The 21,057-nt window shown below is 43.9% G+C and overlaps 1 protein-coding gene across 1 annotated transcript in view; it reads right to left on the bottom strand.

Annotated features, from left to right (window-relative positions):
* Positions 1-11,548: 11,548 nt before the first annotated feature.
* The window catches only part of LOC106573601 (midnolin), a 30,008-nt gene continuing 20,499 nt past the window's right edge, over positions 11,549-21,057 (bottom strand). The window contains exon 8 of the mRNA XM_014148791.2: positions 11,549-15,079. Coding sequence (XP_014004266.1) covers positions 14,817-15,079 — 263 coding nt within the window. The 3' untranslated portion in view covers positions 11,549-14,816. The remainder of the gene's footprint in view (positions 15,080-21,057) is intronic.

Genomic DNA, 21,057 nt, shown 5'->3' with positions numbered 1-21,057 from the left:
CTGTGTTGTTTGTGTCGCACTGCTTTGCTTTATCTTGGCCAGGTTGCAGTTGTAAATGAGAACTTGTTCTCAACTGGCCTACCTGGTTAAATAAAGGTGAAATAAAATAAATTAAAAAACTTGGAGACATAGTGGAGAGGTAACGCACGTGCAAGCAGTTGCTTCCGATGCCACTTGATTACACTGCAGGTTCCACGAAGAGGCTCTTGCTGCCAAGGGAATGCCTGACAGCTTGAAATCAGTTTTGGTCACTACAGTGAAAATGGTTAAAGCAAGGCCTCTGAACTCGCATGTATTTTCTGCACTATGCAATAATATGGGCGGCGACCATGCAACACTTTTACAAAATACAGAAGTGCGCTGGTTATCAAGGGGCAAAGTATTGACCCGTTTCTTTTAAATTGAAAGACGAGCTTAAAGTTTTCTTTACTGACCATAATGTTCACTGACTGCTTGCATGATGACGAGTTTCTCACATGACTGGCCTATCTGACTGATGTTTTTTCTCACCTGAATGATCTGAATCTAGGATTACATGGTCTCTCCACAACTATATTTCATGTGCGGGACAAAATTGAGGCTATGATTAAGAAGTTGGAGCTCTTCTCTGTCTGCATTAACAAGGACAACACACAGGTCTTTTCATGATTGTATGATTTTTCTGTGTGCAAATGAACTCAAGCTTACATTCAATATCAAATGTCAAATGGTTGCGCAATTACGCAGGTACTTTCCCGAAACGGATGACACAAACAACTGGATTCGTTATCCTTTTCATGCCCTGCCACCAGTTCACTTAGTGATATCTGAACAAGAGAGCCTCATCGAAATTGCAACAAGCGGTTCTGTGAAAATGTAATTTAATCAGAAGCCACTGCCAGATTTCTGGATTGGGCTGCGCTCAGAGTATCCTGCCTCGGCAAATCATGCTGTTAAGACACTGATGCCCTTTGCAACCACGTACCTATGTGAGAGTGGATTCATGGCCCTCACTAGCATGAAAACGAAACACAGGCACAGACTGTGTGTGGAAAACGATTTAAGACAGAGACTGTCTCCAATACAACCCAACATTGCAGAGTTATGTGCATCCTTTCAAGCACACCCTTCTCATTAACCTGCGGTGAGTTAGTCACAATTTTTGATGAACAAATAAGGTTTTATATGTAAGATGGTTAAATAAAGAGCAAAATTATTGATTGTTATTATATTATTATTTGTGCCCTGGTTCTATAAGAGCTCTTTGTCACTTCCCACGAGCCGGGTTGTGACAAAAACTCACACTCATTGTTATGTTTAATAAATGTATTGTATACTGTGTGTGTGGCAGGCTTATAATGATGGCAAAAAAAAAATTTGAGAGTGCGCTGACCCTGGTGCTAGAGGGGGTACGCAGCTGGAGGTTGAATGTTTGAAGGGGTACGGGACTATAAAGTTTGGGAAACACTGACTTAGAGGAACCAAAACAATATGCATCCATGCCAAGTACATTCTACCCAGGCAGGTCTGGACATGTATTCACATAGAGTCAGGATAGGAATGCTGAAATAGAATCAGTTTAGCCTTTTAGATCATAATGAATAAGATTACATAGCCGGGGGGACCTGATCTCTAAGACGGCTAAATTACTTCTTCTGCTTAGTCAGTACCTACTGTATGAAGCCAATGGAAACAGCAGAGTTGTATTTGCTATATACTATGAGATAAGAAGTAGGCCAGGGGAACAGTCTCACTAGCTACGTTTCCATCCAACTGGTGACAGATTTTCAAGTGAATATTCTAAAATCTGTATAAAGAAAATATGTTCATTTTCCCACCAGTGGTGTTTCCAACAAACTGACTTGTTGTGGATAAAAATCAGTGTATGATGAGGTAGTGCACACAAAATGTAGTTTTCCACTTAAGATTTCATGTACTGAATAAAAATCTAAAGTTCAGTGTGTTTCCATCACATTTCCAACTCTACCCTTAGTTTGGTCACAAAAACTGTTGCGTTAAATAGCAAATGTGTCACTCTGGTCATGTCATGTGCACTCTAGCCAACAGCTCACAGATACAGTGCGGGCGACTGCGCAGGTAGGCTAATCTACAGTTGAAGTTGGAAGTTTACATACACCTTAGCCAAATACATAAAAACTCAGTTTTTCACAATCCCTGACATTTAATCATAGTAAAAAATCCCCTGTCTTAGGTCAGTTAGGGTCACCACTTTATTTTAAGAATGTGAAATGTCAGAATAATAGTAAAAATAATGATTTATTTTAGCTTTTATTTCTTTCATCACATTCTCAGTGGGTCAGAAGTTTACATACACTCAATTAGTATTTGGTAGCATTGCCTTTAAATTGTTTAACTTGGGTCAAACGTTTCAGGTAGCCTTCCACAAGCTTCCCACAATAAGTTGGGTGAATTTTGGCCCATTCCTCCTTACAGAGCTGGTGTAACTGAGTCAGGTTTGTAGGCCTCCTTGCTCGCACACACTTTTTCAGTTATTTTTTTGACCTACTTTTGTACCTGTTTCCTCCAGCATCTTCACAAGGTCCTTTGCTGTTGTTCTGGGATTGATTTGCACTTTTCGCACCAAAGTAGGTTCATCTCTAGGAGACAGAAGGCGTCTTCTTCCTGAGCGGTATGACGGATGTGTGGTCCCATGGTGTTTATACTTACGTACTATTGTTTGTACAGATGAACATGGTACCTTCAGGCATTTGGAAATTGCTCCCAAGGATGAACCAGACTTGTGGAGGTCTACAATTTTTTCTCTGAGGTCTTGGCTGATTTCTTTTGATTTTCCCATGGTGTCAAGCAAAGAGGCACTGAGTTTGAAGGTAGGCCTTGAAATACATCCACATGTACACCTCCAATTTACTTAAACTATGTCAATTAGCCTATCAGAAGCTTCTAAAGCCATTACATAATTTTCTGGAATTTTCCAAGCTGCTTAAAGGCACAGTCAATTTAGTGTATAAAACTTCTGACCCACTGGAATTGTGATAGTGAATTATAAGTGAAATGATCTGTCTGTAAACAATTGTTGGAAAAATTACTTGTGTCATGCACAAAGTAGATGTCCTAACTGACTTGCCAAAACTATAGTTTGTTAACAAGAAATTTGTGGAGTGGTTGAAAAATGAGTTTAAATGACTCCAACCTAAGTGTATGTAAACTTCCGACTTCAACTGTACATGATGAGATTATTATGGATAAGAGCAAGAATGTTTTTATTTGTCAAATGGCAGTCAAGCATCGATCATCACGTCACCAGAATCAGACCCTCAATATTTATTGGAAAGGAGCATCAAGATCACTGTGCACTTTCAACACCCTGCGAAGTTCACCATCATTTATTTCATCTGTAGCCTAATAAAGACTGCAGTAATCTACAGTACGTGGTTTCCCGAGTCGTAGTGTGAGGATCACGCTCCGTATCAAATCAAATGTATTTATATAGCCCTTCTTACATCAGCTGATATCTCAAAGTGCTGTACAGAAACCCAGCCTAAAACCCCAAACAGCAAGCAATGCAGGTGTAGAAGCACGGTGGCTAGGAAAAACTCCCTAGATAGGCAAAAACCTAGGAAGAAACCTAGAGAGGAACCAGGCTATGAGGGGTGGCCAGTCCTCTTCTGGCTGTGCCGGGTGGAGATTGTAACAGAACATGGCCAAGATGTTCAAATGTTCATAAATGACCAGCATGGTCAAATAATAATAATCACAGTAGTTGTCGAGGGTGCAACAGGCCAGCATCTCAGGAGTAAATGTCAGTTGACTTTTCATAGCCGATCATTGAAAGTATCTCTACCGCTCCTGCTTTCTCTAGAGAGTTGAAAACAGCAGGTCTGGGACAGGTAGCACGTCCGGTGAACAGGTCGGGTTCCATAGCCGCAGGCAGAACAGTTGAAACTGGAGCAGCAGCATGGCCAGGTACACTGGGGACAGCAAGGAGTCATCATGCCAGGTAGTCCTGAGGCATGGTCCTAGGGTTCAGGTCCTCCTCCAAGAGAGAGAAAGAAAGAAAGAGAGAAAGAGAGAATTAGAGAAAGCATACTTAAATTCACACAGAAGACCGGATAAGACAGGAGAAATACTCCAGATATAACAGACTAACCCTAGCCCCCCGACACATAAACTACTGCAGCATAAATACTGGAGGCTGAGACAGGAGGGGTCAGGAGACACTGTGGCCCCATCCGATGATACCCCCGGACAAGGGGGGGGGGGGGCATATCATCGTGTGACTTCAAGTTAACTTCAATATGATGCTTATTATATCAATACTTGCACATAAAGGCATTTCCACCTCCATTTCTCGCATTATACATTTGTCAAACAAAAAAATTATCTGTCGGCATTTAAAAAATTGGACCAAAACTTCCTGTTTCCATCCCAGCTGTTGTGATTTTTTTTGTAATACAGTATGACTTTACTCGCATTAAACTGTGGATGGAAACATGGTTATTAACTGATATCCAGCAACACTGACACCAAGCCAGTGAACTTCTCAGATTGTGATGCATCATTTTGATAATGGCTAGCTGGATATGTGTTTTCAATACAGATCACAACACCAAAACTTTGGGTGACAAGGTCATAAGGTTACTTGAACAATACATTTAAACAATGACATCAGAAAATCACAATGCATTGTTATTATTGCTTTCCTATCGTGCTGTTACACAAGAACATGTTTGTAGTATTTGTCACACTTGAGCAATGGCTGTCATTATTTAGACTGCAGTACTTAAACACTGTCCTTGATTGCATACAGTACATAGTGAACATATGGCCTTTGCCAAGAGAGACATTTTCTTAAAAGGACAATGCTGTCAAAACATTTGGCAGTGCTCTCATCATTTTCTATAAGCATTTGAAAATTCATCCGAGACTGTTTGTTTTATGTCTCCCGCAGCTGCTCCCTCTTTGTCTCTCTGTACTAGAAATGACGTCAAGATAGCGATAAAGGTGAGCCTTCCTCGCTGCTTATGGTTTCAGTTTGTTACCATGGAAGCACTCTCCACTTCCTGCCAGAGTAGGGCTTCCTGTGTTCATTCATTTTTTGTGCGTGTGCTCCAGAGGAGTTACTAAGAGGTGTTTACAATACCATATAAGGGGTTTAATGAACAACGAGCTCAGGGCTTTCCCTAAATAAAATAAACATGGTTAAGGACATGGCTGTGATTATCATAAGCATGTCTGTCGTCCTGATGACGAGCTAAGTGAATTCCTTTCATACACGTGAGAATATACAAACGCGTGTGAGTGTACACACACATACACATACATGCACACACGCATGCACACACGCTTCTGTCCCTTTCCAAAACTCTTTTCCGACATTCCAATCTCCACCCATTTGCAAAGCAACGAATTATCCCTACTTAAAACAGGCAAATGTTTAGACAGCTTGACATGTTATTTCAAGAGACTGTGAAATTGTAGCTACAAAACCAGAAAGTGGTCTATCTTGGTCAAAATCTGCTCTTTCATGTGATTGAAAGTGCTCTTTGGCATTGCCATTACATATATAAACACTGGTCGCAAATGATAAACCATGTTTTAGGTGTGTTTTCAAGGGTGTGAGATTCTCTGTGCCTGTCTGTGATGTTCACCAGAGATCTGTGTCATAGGTACTTAGGGCCATCTGTCCTCCCAGCCACCTCCTCTTCCTCTGATAATATAAAACTGCTGAGCAGACAACCATTATGTCATTAAGACAGGCCGTTCTCTCTTTCTCTCTCTCTCTCTCTCTCTCTCTTGCTCTCTCTCGTACTTCAACGCCTAGACAGAGACCTTTGAGCAGGGTGCAGCGGTTTGGCCATGAGTGGGTTTATCATATTTTCCACTGAGGCCAGCCTAGAGAATGTGAAAGCAGTGCATACACAGCAAAGAGCTCGTAGCGAGACTACTTCGAGGTAGACACCCTGGTAAAGAGTCAATGCTGCATCTAAGAATGCTGCAGCGGTGACATTCTATTCTTGCAGCTGTATGCTCTTTTATTATGCTATCTCACATATTTTGGGTTGTTTGCAGAATCCCTGCCCTGCTGTCAGAGAGGGAGGGGCAGACAGGAGAACCTTCCTTCCTCTGCCTGGGCCTCGGCTGCAGTGTGGAGCTGGAGTCAGGCCAGCTCCTTTATATCCAGCCCTGTGCTGTGCTATGTATCAATGACCTCAGCTGTTTCTCCCCACTGTAATGCCATTAAATGACTCATAGTGCCACATTTACTGATGAGGGTGGTAAATGTGGCACTATTCTGGGCAAGAAAAATGCAAATGAATTCGGCATACGGTACTGTACTCAGGCTGCTGAATAGCACCTGTTGGAAGGCAACCAAAACACCACCTGCCTCGCCCTGCCCTTTCAGAAGAGCAGTCCACTATATAAAACACATGATTTGTACAGCAGGCCTGGTCAGCTCGGAGCAGCAGTACACATTACAATTAAGTTAGACAGCTTCCTAATTAGGCAAGGAGCCAGAGTGTCTAACAGAGGTTCAGCCTACACTGAACACGATGTGGTGGGAGTGTTAAGGGCTGGTGTGTAGGTCAGGTTAGGGCCCGTGTCACAGCCAGTAAATGGGAGGATGAGCAACAGGCGAGCAGCCTGTCAACCAGCCACTGATCATTAATTTGTAAAGGCACCCTGTGACTGGCTGTGGCTTTGTAGGCGAGAGGTGGTAGCAGTTAGGCGGGCAGAGTGTAGAGGAGGGCGGATGGGAGCAGGGCCTGTCGAGGTGAAATAAGCTCAGCTCACCATCTTTCTCACCACAGCTGCTAAAGGTCACCGGAGCAACTACATGCCAAGCCAAGCCCTGCTCTTTACTAGAAAGAAACGCCTCCAAATAAAAAGTGTTCAGCACAGTCGCAGAAGAGGCCACCAGCTAATTCTACTGTGAGCGACCACAACACCTTTAGCAGGTGGGGACGTGGAGGACCTCACACAAACTAGAATGTCAAGCCTGAATGTTAACCCAAATTACCATGAGAAGCTCACCTTCACTTTGTGGTACTTTTGAACTTTGCATAAAGGAACAGTAGGCTCCACAGTATACTATCCTACAGTATACTCTGACTATCCTGCCGATCCTTGACTTCGGCGATGTCATTTACAAAATAGCCTCCAACACTATACTCAGAAAACTGGATGTAGTCTATCACAGTGCCATCCGTTTTGTCACCAAAGCCCCACATACTACCCACCACTGCGACCTGTATGCTCTCGTTGGCTGGTCCTCACTACATATCCGTCGCCAAACCCACTGGCTCCAGGTCATCTCTAAGTCTTTGCAAGGTAAAGCCCCACCTTATCTCATCTCACTGGTCACCATAGCAACACTCACCCGTAGCACGCGCTCCAGCAGGTATATTTCACTGGTCATCCCCAAAGCCAACACTTTCTTTGGCCGCCTTTCCTTCCAGTTCTCTGCTGCCAATGACTGGAACAAATTGCAAAAATCACTGAAGCTGGAGACTTATATCTCCCTCTCTAACTTTAAGCATCAGCAGTCAGAGCAGCTTACCGATCACTGTACCTGTACATAGCCAATCTGTAAATAGCACACACAACTACCTCATCCCCATATTGTTATCTATCTTTTTGCTCTTTTGCACCCCAGTATCTCTACTTGCACATCATCATCTGCACATCTATCACTCTAGTGTTAATGGTAAATTGTAATTATTTCACCTCTATGGCCTTTTTATTGCTTTACCTCCCTAATCTTCTACATTTGCACACACTGTATATAGACTTTGTATTGTGTTATTGACTGTACGTTTGTTTATCCTTTGCAGTTGTAAATGAGAACTTGTTCTCAACTGGCCTACCTGGTTAAATAAAGGTGAAATAAATAAATAAATACTGCTCCTATACCCATTTTAAAAGTGAACACGACAAAATCTGATGTGGATCCTTCTCAGAAACATTTGAACTTTCCTTCATCTTTCTATCCCTAGAAATGACACATAGTGATATATCTGTAAAATGTTATTCTCCCACACCTATCACCACTGACAGTTGACAGTTGAATAGTGGCCGCCACATGGTTGTGTTGGTCCACATCCTGTTTATGCTAGGTCTATTTTAACCTTGACCCCTTTGTCATGCGTGGGCATGCTTTAAGGTCAGCTCTGAGAGGTCAGGGCTCATTGATGTGAATGAACAGCTGCCCCCACTGTTCAGCTGACCCTCCATGTGCTGTTCAGTGCAGCTCATTACGGAGGAAGAGAGCCTGAACAGATATCAAAGGTCCCCTCAGCTCACAGCTGCATAAATATCCACCAGGTATTATTTCAAACAGATCACCATTCTTCTCTTTTGAGTGGGCAGAGACAAACAAGAACGGGACAAAAGGCAATGGAATCCCAACAGTAGAAGCCATGAGAACTATATCCGTACACGAGAACCTGAGAGGATTTTAGTTCCGTTCTAATGTTTGTTTGTGCTTCATTACCCAGACGCAGGTTTCGGCCAGGATTTCATCACAAGAGGTTGTTCTCATTGTAGACATAATTCTTATGCAACACGGTATTCACAGAGATGAGTAACCATCAGACACAAAGGAAGACTTCATAAACAGTTGAGTTGAATCAATTATTTTTGTTGTCTTCAAAATGTATCCAATCACCTCGAACAAAGTAATCCTAGAGTTGTAAACAGAAACACAACACAATATAAAGGATGTAACATAATGCCCTTTCATCAATTTTGTTGTTTAGTGAGATGCCAAGGTTTTTCCCATTTGTGCGTCACACGTGAGGTATACAACTGAGGCTGACTGGTCTGACCACAGTTAAAAGTTTGAAAACCGACCAACAGTACTGAACTGCATCCAGAGATTCCTGTATCCCAGAGCCACAGGAATTTCAGTTTGTGGTGGCAGCTGTGGTCTCAGTGAACACACACGGTCTCTGTCTTTCCCTCCTGCTCAGTTTCACTCTCGACTCAAACACACACACACACACACACACACACACACACACACACACACACACACACACACACACACACACACACACACACACACACACACACACACACACACACAGTAACATCAGGCCTGCCGTCAGCAGACTCAAAATGTGGAGGCAGAGAAGTTCACCAAGTCAGCGTAAAAACAGAGGGCCTCTTCTGGGAAATTCATCAACCCATGGTTGTAACATTACTGTAAACATCCAGTATGTGTGAATGTCAGAGTTCTCTATCTCTGCTCTCGCTCTCTCTTTGTTCATTTAGTACAACACACATGAGGGTAATATACGTCTACAGTGGCAGGTGAATATGTCACAGGTGTGACTCATTTGCATGTTTAACCGAACAAGATTTTCTATTGGTTAATTGCCTGGTCATGTGACTTGAGCTGCATGTATTTAATTCCCCTGTTGTGTGTTTCTTGGTGCTGCCCATAAGATGTGAATGGAATCTGGAGGCATGCTGGAGCCTAGGTTTTGCCAGAGCATGGGATGTCTTGTTTTGGTAAAAGCACATCGCTAATGGATTTTGTTTGAGCTGAAGTGAGATCTTTAATAAAATGGACGCCTGCCTCCTGGGCTGCATTGCTTCCTGTGACCCTTTCAGTTTTTTGGGTTTGGTTTGTATGTCTGTATTTTAACTAGCATGGTTTTAAAAATAAAGAGGAAGATAAATTCTATTCATGAAAACTTTGGAAACAAAGCAAAGGAATGGAATGGAGAAACTGAAATGTGTTGAAATGGAACATGCCTTAAAATAAACGTTAAACTGTCTTCTGTGTTCTGCCTCTGCTTCCTGATGCCTGCTCAATCCCAGACCTTTCACCTTTCAACTTCGTGACAAATACACAAACTGTAAAGACATCAAATGTACAGGGGGTGCAATTGGGTGTGTGATATTTTCAGCAAATGTATGTCAGCATCTTTTTTTGTCAGATGTGTTTTTGTTTGTTTACGCTATGGGTTTCTCCTAACTGATCAAAAGCCAGAGCAGACAGACAGTTATCACAGTTATGTTATGGTAACACCTGCACCAAGGAATGTCTGCCTGCTAGACGTTTGATGCCACCAATTCTACTCTACCCGATTACATTATCATCCATACATTCTATTGTTTTCTGAGGGGTGACCAAATCAATAGCTCTGGGGTACCCCAGGGTTCAATCACTGGGTCTCTTTACATTTCTCCCCCACATGGACTCACATACTGTATATCATCGGAATAGTTACTTCTCTTATTATGATAGAGGTTTCCCTTATATCTTCTGAGTTCTAGTCCTATTCTCAGCTAAAAGGGTCAATTGAGAGTTTAGTACTGAGAACTGAACCCGAATCAAATGGGAGGACGCTGATCAATGTCTAATCTTTCGGCAATATTCTGCATTATGGGCTTCCTTATTAAAGTGGTATGTCGAGGATTTATTCACTGCTGTACGCCGTGTACCTGCTGGGTAGAGAAGGGCAGCAAGTGGGAGGGTTTGATTATCTGCATCTATCATCATGGAGAAAGAAAGGGGTGAGGGATAGATCTCTACAGTCCTTTGCTATTATCTTCACCATCAACATGGAGGTGCAACCAAGGCTATACATCTGCTGGCTGGAGGTTGGCACAGTTGCTATTTATTGCATTCTAATCAGAGAGCAAAAGCATCCCGCTCTGATAACACGTCAGAGATAAAAGAAGGACCAGATATTTGGTCAAAGTAGATTATTAGTAATTGCTAAAGGACTCCGAACTTCATAGTACTACACAGCACTTTAGCACTTAATGATAAAATTAAACAAATTGCTTCTTCCTCTTAAGTGTTACTCTACTGTACCCCCACCCACAGGTATTAGCTCAAAAAAATGAGCGTCCATAATTTTGCAGACCTCATTACAAGATCACTATAGCAACACACATTACCAATTCCAAAACAGCCATTTCCAAAATGTCCCCAGCTTTGATGCTTCTGCCCTGTAAATAACATCCATCCAGGGACTGTGTTGCAGCATTAGCCTGACATATTCTGAGCAGCAATGCCTTGACATACAGTAGCTTTGTCCTTTCAAGTGCAAGTCTTTCAGGCATTTCCGCATCACCAAGTCATGCCGTTCTGTTCTGAGCAGCCTTCCTTCCCCAATCTGAGAGTGTGTGCTTTAGAACCTGGCGATATAACTGCAGGCGTCAGAGAGCTCGCTGCACATGTTCCACTTGCTTACTGCTCTTATCTCTCTCCAATCTGTCACTCCTTTTCTCTTCTCTACTTCCTCTCATCCTCAGCCTGACTGACAGATAGGGAGATCTCATCTGTCTGTTCTTTCAGCCCTGGGAGCTTCTCTCTCTCTTCTATCATTTTCCCTAGTGGGAAAATGAGCCAGCAGATATACAAGCTAACATATTGCCATTCTATATGATGGGTAAATTGATACTTTATTAAATGTACTTCCTAGCTCTTCTGCTTTTTCATAATGTAACTGTTATCTGATTACCTTAAGAAACAGACTCTCGTACGAAATACAACTCTTATTTGGTACATTTCATTCAATACTCAAAACTCAATATTCTTCAATAAGGATTTGAACACCGACACGGACGATTGGGTCTACTCATTTTGTATTTTTATTTATTACCTAAAAAAGAAAAATGTTCTATCACAAGTCACACTGAAATGTATTGCTTAAGAAAAAAATATATTGATATATTTTTTAGTTTTTTTTGGGAAACATGATTTCCGTTATATTCCATCAAATAGGACATAGGAATTAGTCATTGCTATGTCCCAACCACCTTGTCCCACTTATACAAATGCACAAAGAAATACATCATTCACAGTTACCGTTTTGGTTTCATAAATTAATACAGTCACACATGTGCTACACCGGTCTATAGCTAGAACATTGTAAATTGTATTCTTGACTCTTGTCATTATTTTCAATGGTTGGCTACAAGAAATAACAGGCAACTTAAATGACGTGATCAGAACTCCACCAACAAACTGTTTTTTAAATGCCCTCCCCATCCCCTCTTTTGTCCCATCTCATCCCATGTCATCTTTTAATATTTCGGTTTTTTTGTTTAAATTTCACACATAAGTGAGGCACACACAGAGTATATTTCATACATGTATACAAAATTCTATTAAATTTAGGGGGGAGTAATTTGTCCTTTGAAATGTCTTATCCAAGGAGACAGGAAGTGCATGTTATGTCATCTCACGTCCTCAGAGGACACCTGCCAAGTCAGTCAGGCCACTTTGTTGCCATAGTTGCACATTGCAGTCAAAACTTCCACCTCAGGTACTTTGTTTTGTTAATGTGTTGATTTTCAGCTTGTTGGTGGGCAGGACAGAGTGGAGGATTTGGACAAAGTAGACCAACAAACATGGCAACACAATGGAGAGAAAATGGGAAAACCGATTGAGGAACAAACACATCAATATTAATTCACTCAACGTGCTTACCCCTAAAAACTACAGCTCTCGTGTGGTTACAGACTCTTATATGAATTAATTCATGAATCAAAGGAAATAATTTGTTCATCTTATATCTGACACACTCTGCAAGGGCAACGTTTAAGGCACAGAAGCCTTGACATAAGACTCTACCCTTTAAAAGCACAAACAAGAGATGCCCGAATCCTCAGTGACAATAGCGTTGTGACAAAATACAGGTAAAGAAAGAAACCGTGTCCCCCAGTCCACACCTGTCTTGTTTAGTGAAAGATAAGGCCACTTAAAAAAAGAAGAGGTTCACCAAACAAGGTAATCTCTCACTGCAAACTCTGAGTGCAATCATGGTAGGGTGCTCAGACGTATGTTTCTCCATACAAGTTTGGGTTCGGGGATGTGTATGCTGGTCCGAAGGGTTTCCCTGTTAGTTAGTTCCAAACATGCACCTTGTTGAACACTATGTTATTAAGTAGGCTGCGTGGGGTTATAGTTGGATGCTGCCTGGGTACTTGTCTCTGTGTTGAGGAGATCAGTGTTGGTTGAACTAGCATTCAGGGAGGAAAGTCAGTTGCTCTTTGCTCATGATCATCACAGTCCAGGGAATGTTCAGTTCAGGGTAAGATATGAGTCCAGTCTTCTGTTTTGGTTTGCTTTGAGAATACTTGGAGCAGGACACTGCTGTTGTTTTTCAGAACAGAAAAACCTAACCAACAAAAGCAGCAGATCATTATTCATGCATGTTTTACCTCCTCTTCAAAGCACCCATTTCTCCTCCATTTGTTTTCTTCCAACAACAACAAATCTGGATAATTCACACTTTTTGCATGCAAAGAAAAGTTACTCTTTTCCCCGTCTATCAAAGTCCCATGTAGCAGCAAATCTCTTAGAAAGTCTGTCAAAGGCCTAATCTGATATGTGAGGGAATCCACTGGTGGAGGCACTAGTTGATGAAAGTGGAGACAGGTTCCCTGCTTGGGATTTCTTAGCTTTCTTCCACCTCTCCTTTCCAATAGTAGAACAAGGGCCTTGGTTAAAGTGTGATGTAGGTTCAAAAAGGAATATGGGACATGTGTCTACATCATCTCCATGGTAAGGAATGGAGAGAATCATCTGTACCGAACCTCCATGGTTTGAGTGACAAAAGGGATGAATCAGCCCTCGCAATGAATATACACAAATGTCTCACACACACACACACACACATTTGTGATCCCCACCTATAAGTGAAATAGGTTTGTAAGACACAAGTTGGATTCAATGGGATTTTTTCTCCATTATTTGTTTGTGGCTATATGACCCTAATGAGTGAATGAGCTGATGAATGATTGGATGAATACGTTTGTTAGTTATCAATTTAATGAATGGCTTGACCCAAGCCAAACTGGACTAATGTTTTTTTAAAACAGCAGATGAAAAGTTAAACAGATTTCTTTCCAAATACATTTTTAAATCATGATTTTAAAATCCTCTAAAGCACTCCATTAATATTATCTTTGTTTATTAATTTATGAATTCCTATTAATATCCTACTGTATGTCACTGAGGTTGCTGTTCATGTAATAGTCTGAACTTTAGTCAAATGCCCATTTCCCATGAGTCATTGCTCCTCATATCCTACTTCCTGCACACTCTGACCTGCTGTTCCAAAATCATGAAAAATTGGCAAATCAACGACTACTTTTGAAACTGTCGATGAAAACCTGAATGCTTTGTGAACAATGCTACATAGTTCTTTAGAAAAAAATAAAATAACAATACATTTCAAATGAAAATAAAAAGATAACCCTATAAGTAAAAAGTTGACTCTGGTCGGTGAAGTGGAGACCTAGAATGCCCATTAGAGTAGGCCAGGGATGGCTGGGGCCAGGGGTTCTGTCTGTCCTGTGTAGTTACACCACGGCCCCAGCCACCATCACTCCTGCTCACAAGTCCAGTGTGGATCTCTCTCCAGAGTTCTGCTTGAAAAAAATCTATGAAAAAAACAAAACAAAAACACACCAAAACACCACCATCACCACCATCCAAGTCTGCTATGCTCAGTTCTGTTTTTTTTCTTCTCATAGGCAGTACGTATTTGCAGTCTATATGCATAACTGTAGTCTCGTAAATCCAGACATATCCGTTCCCAGTCTAAATGTCAAAAATCTGTTTCTGTTGTTTATTTCTAATGGTAGGAGGCTGTGGGGGACATGACAAGATGAAAGTCAGCAGGGAGCCTTTTGGTGTGACAGTTGGTTGTCCCACCGAGAGAAGACCATGACCAGCTTTCTTCCCTCTCTCTCTTTTTTTTTTTTCATGCTCCACACTCGGCTCCAGCCTGTTTTCCACACCTCCGAAACCATCCCCAACTTCCTCTCGCTTAATCCCAGAGTCTGGCTCTCCATTATCCAGCCAATCGGCATCCTCGTCTTTATCATTAAGCCATGACGAACTCGGACTTCATGTCGGCCTTGACGTCGGGCTTCCACACAGAGTCGTCGAAGTCGAGGTCCATGGATCCCTCGCTGGACACACTGCTGTGGCTGTTGCTGCGTCCTGCCTTGCGGTTGGGCAGCCAGTGGTAGGGCGCTCTGGAGTCCCGCCTCGCCTTCCTGCGCAGGCGCTTCTGCTGCATCAGGAGCTGCAGACGCTCCACCTTGCAGCGAGTCGCACGGTTCTCTGTCTGACGCACACGGTCACCTGGAGGAGGGAGGAAAGGAAAGCAGAAGGTCAATGAACAGACCAAACCAACTTTTTTCAAACAGTCATACTTTTCCAGTACCTTTTGATACACCCTGCTTTGCAAGATGTATAAAGTACAGTAAATAAATAAAGCATTGGTAGGAGAGGTTGTATATGTGATGGAGGGGAGAGGGAACAGAGAGCTCTGTTCAGTGTGCATCCAGTGTTATCTAAGGCCAGGCAGAGGAGAAATATACTCAGACTGGCGTGATGGCTATGCTGCGACTCAGACAGAGAGAGACAAAAAGACATGCTGCTGTGGTCATTCTTAAGCGCCTGAAACACACACACACACACGTACAACTAATCACACACCGTGGTTAGTGTCTGGAATGTGTAGTGAAACGCCCCACTGTGTTCTATTAGCCCTGTGTCCTCCTTCACAACCCCCTTAACACTGTTTGGGAGAAAATGACTGGGACAGAAGTCTCCTTGAAATCTCACAATCACAGCGAGAACACACTCACTCATTCTTACACACACACACACACACACACACACACACACACACACACACACACACACACACACACACACACACTCTAATTTCTGCCTATCATATGCAGACACATAACTACGACTGGCAATCCAAATGAGTGCCATTGTCAGAGCTGTGTGACTAAGTCCATTTATAGCTGTTGATGTGCTTATATGAGAGGCTGATCTCCAGGGAGAGGCCTTTGGTTCCATTGTGAATGGCTGCCCACACCACACAACTCAACCTTCATTTCATTTAGAAATATATTCAGGAGCTGGAGAGGAAGACAAGCACAATCTATTAGCTAGGTCCATTAGTATCTGTCTCGGAATGAAAGAATGGCCTAGAATGTCAATAACCTGAAGCCCCCTCTCTCGAAAACACACAAACACGGAGAAACACACAAAGCACATGCACACACACACACACACATATGCACGGGCACACTCATGCACACACAAGTGTGTACACACTAACACACAAACACACACACAGCAGCCGCAGCAGCAGTAGCTTTTAACATGGATCGATGGCAAATGAAAAAGACCTATTGATTAAACCTTAGCTCTAGTGCAGCCATCCATCTCCAGCTGAGGACACTGCTATTGGCTTTCAATAGAAAATGCAAGCGAATGGAAATTGTAAGCGAAGAGAGCTTGGCTTCTTCTTTATGGCTGCAGCATCCTACTCCCAGCTCATTGATCCATCACCCTCCCACTGCCTCCCCTTACCCCTCTACCCCCAGCCCACCACCCCCCTTCATGGGCCAGTCTCCCCAGAGAGGGCTAGGTGGGGCGGAAGGGTGGAGGGGAGGGGCGCGGGCAGTGGAATTACGCCCCACGGGTGATGGGGAATGGGGGAGGCGAGGGGAAGGGATCAGATGTAGCTGGCAGTTTTTCACAATCAATTGTGCCCTCTCTCCTCCTCCTCCTCCTCTTCCCCCATCGGAATGAATTCCTGACTGTGTGTGGGCTTAATTTACCTCTTCCCTTCATTTGCTTATCAGATTGAGCAGAGCGATTCTCTGGCTAGAAATATTCACTACTTCTGGCAATGAATGCTAACTAACTCTCAGCCCTGCTGGAGCCTCAGAAAGAATAGAGCTGAATGGAGGAGCACTGAATTAAATAGTACAAGGTCTATTTTGCACAAGTTATTCTACGTTTTCCTCACTAGATAACACTGTGTGTCTACATGAGGTCCTATGCCACAGGACTATATTTCCTGCCTGGTATATATTATAGGGGGTAACTAGTGGGTTATTGTGTGTTAGGGGCATTGTTCAGCTGCCTGCATGTGAAGTCTATACATTCTGCCAGGGGCTTTGTTCCCCCTGCGCCCCCCCTCCTCCTCTCCCCATCCTCTCCTTCCCTCTCCTCGGCTAAGTCATTACAGAGCTCCCTTCAATTACACAGAAAAGAAACCCCACCACATGCCCTCTACTTTCTCTCTTTTGCACTCTCTCTCAGAGAGAAAAGGGATTTCTCTCCTCTCCAGCTGCCCTTTATTTATCTCTCTCCCCTCTCTCCCTCACTCTCTAGTCTAAAGCCACAGACAAACGTGGGGTTGTCTCCTGCACCTCAAAGCTGGTCAGGCGTGGGTCACATAGCTCAAGCCCTGCTTAATGAGGAGTGACTGGCGCCTGGGGCGCGGACTCCTTATAGAACACACACACAGGAGGGAGGGAGAGAGAGAATGATAGAGGTGGATGGGGGCAGGGAGAAAGAACACAAAGGCATAGCGCAAACACTAGCAGGGTGAAACCCTCCACATCTTCCTTATTGTTGGTTTCTCCATTGTCTGACAAACACAGCTCTCTGACGCACTCAGCACAGAGGAGGAAGTAATAACACATATTTTCTTGGAAGCCACCACAGGCAAATATTAGGCAAGGGACCGGTCAGGAGCAGAGAGAACAAGGAACATACAACAGAGGGCATTCGCTCCCTCTCTTTCTTCCTCCTTCCCTCTCTTTCTGTCTGGTTATGCAACCTTCCTGCACCCTGTGCTGCTCCTCCATCAGCACTGTATCGTCTCTATCCGTCCCCCCTTGGAGCGGAGCTGTGTGTGCGTGTGTGTCCTCAGTACACACTTTCACAGGCCCAGTAAAAGCCTACAGTGACTAAAGGCATTGACAGGAGTGCTCTAGTCACAGAGCTGTAGCTGACTGAGCTATGAGGACAAAACCCTCTCCAGCTTCCCCCTGCTGTCCAGCTGCTCAGGGCAGGCCACAGAGGACCACGTACAACATGGTGCAGGGACAGAGGAGCACAGCAGAACAAACCACATGGGAGGGGTGTGGGTGGTAGTAGGGGTAGTATGGAGGGGGGAGGAGGTAGAGACTAACCCAAAAGCCCCTGTGGAATCCCAGAACTCCACCCAGCCAAAAAAACACTCCGCACCCTCTACTGTTTCCGAGAATGACTGCATACACTCCATAAACACACAGGCTACTTTACAGAAAGTACTGCATGCAGGTTGGGGGAGGGGTATCTCAGCTGGGCTGTGGTAGTAGCAACTGACCACCATGTTGCAAGGCAGAGAGAGACCGAGACAGACAGAGACCGAGACAGAGAGAGACAGAGAGAGACCGAGACCGAGACAGACAGAGACCGAGACAGAGAGAGACCGAGAGAGAGACCAGAGACCGAGACAGAGAGAGACCGAGACAGAGAGAGAGAGAGACCGAGAGAGAGAGACCGAGACCGAGAGAGAGAGACCGAGACCGAGAGAGAGAGACCGAGACGAGAGAGAGAGACCGAGACAGAGAGAGACCGAGACAGAGAGAGACCGAGACAGAGAGAGACCGAGACAGAGAGAGAGAAGAAAAGACAGGCTATGTGCGCCCACAAAATGGAGGTGGAAACTGAGCTGCACTTCCTAACCTCCTGCCAAATGTATGACCATATTAGAGACATTATAGAGACATCTATAATATTAGAGACATCTATTGCGTGAAATACCAGTGTGCCATTACAGCAACAAGATTTGTGACCTGTTGCCACAAGAAAAGGGCAACCAGTGAAGAACAAACACCACTGTAAATACAACCCATATTTATTTTCCCTTTTGTACTTTAACTATTTGAACATCGTTACAACACTGTATATAGACATAATATGACATTTGAAATGTCTTAATTCTTTTGGAACTTATGTGAGTGTAATGTTTACTGTACACTTGCATTGTTTATTTTATTGTTTGTTTAGTATCTACTTCACTTTCTTTGGCAATGTTAAAATATGTTTCCCATGCCAATAAAGCCCTAAAATTCAAAGAGAGAGAAAGAGAAAGAGAGAGACTGATCTATGAACAATCAATTTGTCAGTCAGCCTCCTAGAGCCTGGGCCAAGTAGGAGGGCTACAGCAGGACAAATACAGAGGAGATTAAAGGAGCTTTTCCTCGTATTGTTCCCTTATAGATTCCGCTTCATTAACAGTTGTCCAAGTGTTGTTGATTGTTTGTTTGCCTTCATAATTCTTGTGATCTCACGGAAGGAGAGTGTTGTTTGCCGAGCATCAGGGCCCAGTTTTTCAAAAGCTATCTATCTGGATTTCACCTATCCAATAGGATTACATGCATAGAAATATAATTAATAGAATGGAAAAATCATTGACTTGAATGGGGACTCCTGTTCTATTCATTTTATTTCTGATAGCTGAAATCCGAAAAGATCTTTTTTTAAAAACTGGCCCCCGGGGGTTCAGGTAGAGCGTGTGAAGGCTCAAACTGCAGCAAAAATAGCCTGGGTTTAAATACAGGAAGAACCTTGCTTTTTAGAGTCTTGTAGTAAATCCCACCAAGATCTACAGGAGCTGAATGGGACCTGATCCTTGCATCCTCCATTTGTATACAGTGGTGGAGCCCCACCTATTCTAGAGTCACTAAAACTGAAAATGTACTACATTCACACAATTCCCCAATAATAACCTGACACTCTTAGGCCTACTACTCTGAGGAAAGCCAAAGTCATTTTCCAAAACATGACACAGAGCCAACCCTCTGTGGCTTTGCCTTTCCCCCTGTGCTCCTCTCCTCTCCTAGCTATCCATACATCACTGCAGCTACAGGCCCATCCTCCAACACAGACACATGTCATTCCTGGTTGGCTTGGGCCCTGAGCACAGCCCAGAGGGTAAACACAGGCCTGGAGAACACGTAGCCCTGCCATCCATCCTAGCCATCCGGAGCCCAAAGAAGAAGACAGAGAGAGGAAGAGGTAGAGGAAACCCAGAGGAAAAGGGCCAAACTGAGGGAGTCAGACCAGTCAAAAGGAGCGAACGTCCCCGTTTTGACAGGCGTTGAAAGGGCATCGACAGCCCTGCAGGGGCACGAGCTCTTAAATGACTTTTAGAGGCAATTAACATTCTCTTCTTTTTTCTCCCTCTCTCGTCGTTAGACAATGAAAGGGCACCTGACGCGGTTGGTTAGCTGGCACTGTTATAGGTCGAGGCTGATAGGTCAGGGATGGGGTTAGATGGCTCGGTTACTGTTGCTCATCAACGTGTGTGTGTTTCACTGGCCGGATGGCTGCTTACATGCTCGCTGACAGCCTGGCGATGCTGGTCAATGAATTATGCATAGTGCCCTGGTGCCCTAGCTTGGTGGGTCAACCATGCAGAAGCACGACAGACAGAGTGAGCAGGGTGACGGATCAGAGCACCTGGTCAGGTCAACACTGATACCCACACACACGTCAGAAACAAGGAGAGGAGACAAACATAGTCCAGAGATGAAGAGAGGACTGAGACAGAGGTTAAATAATAGGGGAGGACCTGGCAAAGAGCTTCCACAGTAGAACAGAGCTAGCGGTTCAGAATTAGCCATGTTGACAATGCTAACGCGAGGCAGTGGCAGACTGCAGAGCGTTAACATTTCAACACAGATTTGTCTTCCAGTAGAATGCACCAACTGCAAAGGCCATTCGCTCTGGGCTGGATTAAACAAGCTGGGAGAGGAATTTATCCATTCCCACCCAATCCCTCTATCTCTAGCTCTCTTTCTCGCTCTGTCTCTTTCTCGCTCTCTCTTTCTCGCTCTCTCTCTTTCGCTCTCTCTTTCGCTCTCTCTTTCTCTCCATGCACACAAAGCTCCACCCTGCCTTCCTCAGCCAGAGCTAGACTAACCTGACCTGACAGATAGTGAGGAGATGGGAGGGAGGGAGGAAGAAACAGGAGGGGGAGGAGAGAAGAGTTACCCCCTACCTTCCTTTTTTTCACAACTCATTTTGTTCCCTTTTTCCCTATCAGTTGAACCAAGCAGCTGCAGAGGGGTGGGTCTTAAAACCAGGTCTAATCCTGAGGCATGGAGGGCTCCCTCACTCCATCTTTTCCTCCCTATTTTTCTCTTTCCTTCTCTCTCCCTTCTTCTCTGCCCTACAATGGCTGAGCCTGGTTCCCTGCATGGAGCCTGGGTCACAGCAGACAGACAAAGGACTGGGCCGGGCAGCAGGCTAGG

This window comes from Salmo salar, chromosome ssa16 (genome assembly GCF_905237065.1).
Source record: "Salmo salar chromosome ssa16, Ssal_v3.1, whole genome shotgun sequence".
Lineage (NCBI taxonomy): Eukaryota > Metazoa > Chordata > Actinopteri > Salmoniformes > Salmonidae > Salmo > Salmo salar.
Note: the sequence above shows the minus strand (reverse complement) of the source record. Positions and strands in the feature narration are given on the sequence as shown.